This window comes from Vespa velutina, chromosome 14 (genome assembly GCF_912470025.1).
Source record: "Vespa velutina chromosome 14, iVesVel2.1, whole genome shotgun sequence".
NCBI classification, from domain to species: Eukaryota; Metazoa; Arthropoda; class Insecta; order Hymenoptera; family Vespidae; genus Vespa; species Vespa velutina.
This window is the reverse complement of record NC_062201.1, coordinates 2937338-2939837: the sequence shown is the minus strand read 5'-3', so window position 1 is coordinate 2939837 and position 2500 is coordinate 2937338. Positions and strand designations below refer to the sequence as shown.

The 2500-nt window shown below is 34.1% G+C and overlaps 1 protein-coding gene across 3 annotated transcripts in view; it reads left to right on the top strand.

Annotated features, from left to right (window-relative positions):
• The window catches only part of LOC124954226 (alpha-protein kinase 1), a 17439-nt gene that overhangs the window by 2892 nt on the left and 12047 nt on the right, over positions 1–2500 (top strand). For all 3 annotated transcript variants that reach the window (XR_007102496.1, XR_007102497.1, XM_047506805.1), the window contains exons 2-6: positions 195–687; positions 1029–1125; positions 1230–1942; positions 2029–2208; positions 2301–2500. The exon at positions 2301–2500 is cut by the window's right edge and continues 63 nt beyond it. Coding sequence is in view for 1 of the 3 variants with exons in the window: in XM_047506805.1 (XP_047362761.1) it covers positions 195–687; positions 1029–1125; positions 1230–1942; positions 2029–2208; positions 2301–2500 (1683 nt within the window). In the remaining 2 variants the exon portion in view is untranslated. The remainder of the gene's footprint in view (positions 1–194; positions 688–1028; positions 1126–1229; positions 1943–2028; positions 2209–2300) is intronic.

The window sequence follows — 2500 nt, the reverse complement described above, 5'->3', positions numbered from 1 at the left end:
TTATAGATACGTTTATTATTGTATGTAATACTCGATGACTTTAGCAATAATAATTATGTTATTTATATATATGTATGCAAATTTATATAGACATATATATATATATATTACATGTTAAGTTTTATTATTGTCAATAAGATCATTAATGCTCTTAATAATATGTCAATTTAACACATATGTTTATGTCTGTGCAGTTATAAACGTATAGATGTCATGTGCACGTTGCTAAATATGTGCTTGCCATTTGAAGTACGATACCTTGGCACGTGTGTCGAGGATATTGGAAAGCGAGATTACAATGATCTACGCGATACAGAGCATCATGCAAACAACGTCTCAGATCTCTCAGAGCTGACAAACCTTGGTGTCACAGACAAGCGCACAAGAAGAAAACTTGCTCTCTATATGGCACTGTTACATTCTTGCAATTATGCATGCGCAGTGATCTTATACAAGAACTTGTCAAACTTTGATTATCAAGAGATCTCCAATCTTCTCAATGGGACCACTTTTACACCAGATGATCAACCTCTGGAAGAATTACTCTTATTATATACAATGGCGTTAAATCATCCAGCCTTTACATATGAACAGAAGAGTGTCTTTGGTAACATTTACATTAAACTTCAAGAGGAAGAGACACGGTTTAATCTTTCAAAGTCTATCACTTCTGCCAAACCTGTACAAGTAATATCCAATGTCTATGTCTTTCTTATTGCGTATTAGTTCTTTTTTTTTTTTTTCTTTTTCTTTTTTTTTTTCAAGTTATAACTGCTAATGAATAATCACTTGTTTGCAATATTATTTATATTATGCTTTATGATAGACTATTTATTTTATATAGTTGTTAAACATTTTGATACTACTTTACGATCATACGAGCAAATCTATAGGATAGAATTAAACAGGTGGCTATTCATTCATATTTATAAATTATTATTAAATTAACACTTATTATAAAAATCATAGTAAAGAATTGCTTGTAGTATATGTATTGCGTATTATTGCATAGATTAATTTATTTACAGGGCTGTACACCATGCATTAACACAAATGATAGATTAGTGGATCCTGAAATGCAAAGTAGTTGTTTGATGCCGCCACCTCAAATGCAAACTTATCATGGTATGTTAGTTTAAAAGAAAAAAGAGAAACACGTTATTATTTTGAAATTAAATAATATTATATAAGATATAAATATATTAATCTTTCATTATATTCATTTGCAGGAGATATATCAATGAGAAATAATCCAATGATGAGTGGAGTACCACCTGGTATTTCTATGCCTCCACCTGGCTTATGTTTGCCTACACCAGAACAAATGTCAATGGGTTCTGGAGGCGCTACGCAATATCTTCATCTTGGCTTTCCATCGGTTAATCATTTACCACCATGGACAGGTCAGGTTGTGATGGGAAATCAACTGATGTATCATACCAGTGACATGTTGGCTTATCCACCTTCCCCTTTAGTCAGTCGCCAATCCTCGCCATCCCAATCTCGATCTCCTAGTCGTAGTAATTCTCCAATGGGTCGAAGAAATAATGCAATGCCTCGTACATCTTCACAAGTCACTCAGTCAACTTCGAATACGTTAACATCAACGAGTGCCTGTAACAGTCAGATGAGTATATCTAGTTCCAATGCCAGTTCCTTCCCTCTATTTCCTGCACTTGGCACTAGCAGAAGTCTTCCAGCACAATCACCCTTACTTCCATCGAGATCTCTTCCTTTACCTATTACCAGCACTACAACCTTCTCTAGACATAACAGCATAGACAACAATCCTTGCACATTAATCCCAGCGACACAATCAAAGCAACCACCACCACCTCCACCACGATTAAGATCTTCAACCTCTGGAGATTCTTTAAGGGAGGCATTGGGCAAAGAAATGCCGAACTTCAAAGGAAACCTACAAGATATTTCTCTTGATCAGGTGAGCTCAAATATTATTTTATAATTATTTCATAATTTCTATAACCGATATTTATCTTTATTATTTATTGACTGATATATATATAGATGCGGAGAATGAGTGACGAAGATTTAAGGGAAATTGGATTAACTCCAAATGCTGTAGGACAATTAAGAAGTATAATTAAAAGTCAAACCACTAATGGATTGAATCAAATTACTGCAGATAAGAAGCTAGACAATACTAATAATTCAGGAAATACGATGGGTGATTCTATGGACAATGAGGTTTGTGTAAAAAAATTAATAGAATATACATGCGGTATAATATAATAATCTCTAATAAAATTCTAATAAATAAAATGTTATTTTGTTCATAGGGTATGCCAGGTGTTGATATTTTAAATGATGGCGGAAATCAAGGTCCCAAATCCATGTTGATGCAGGAACAACATCCAGCGATGCATCATCATCATAATCATGCTGCTACTCATAATTTAAGACGTTATCCCACTATGCCGCCATTGGATCCTACGCAAATTCAAATGTATCCTGCCCCTGCTCCAGTATACACAGCTCA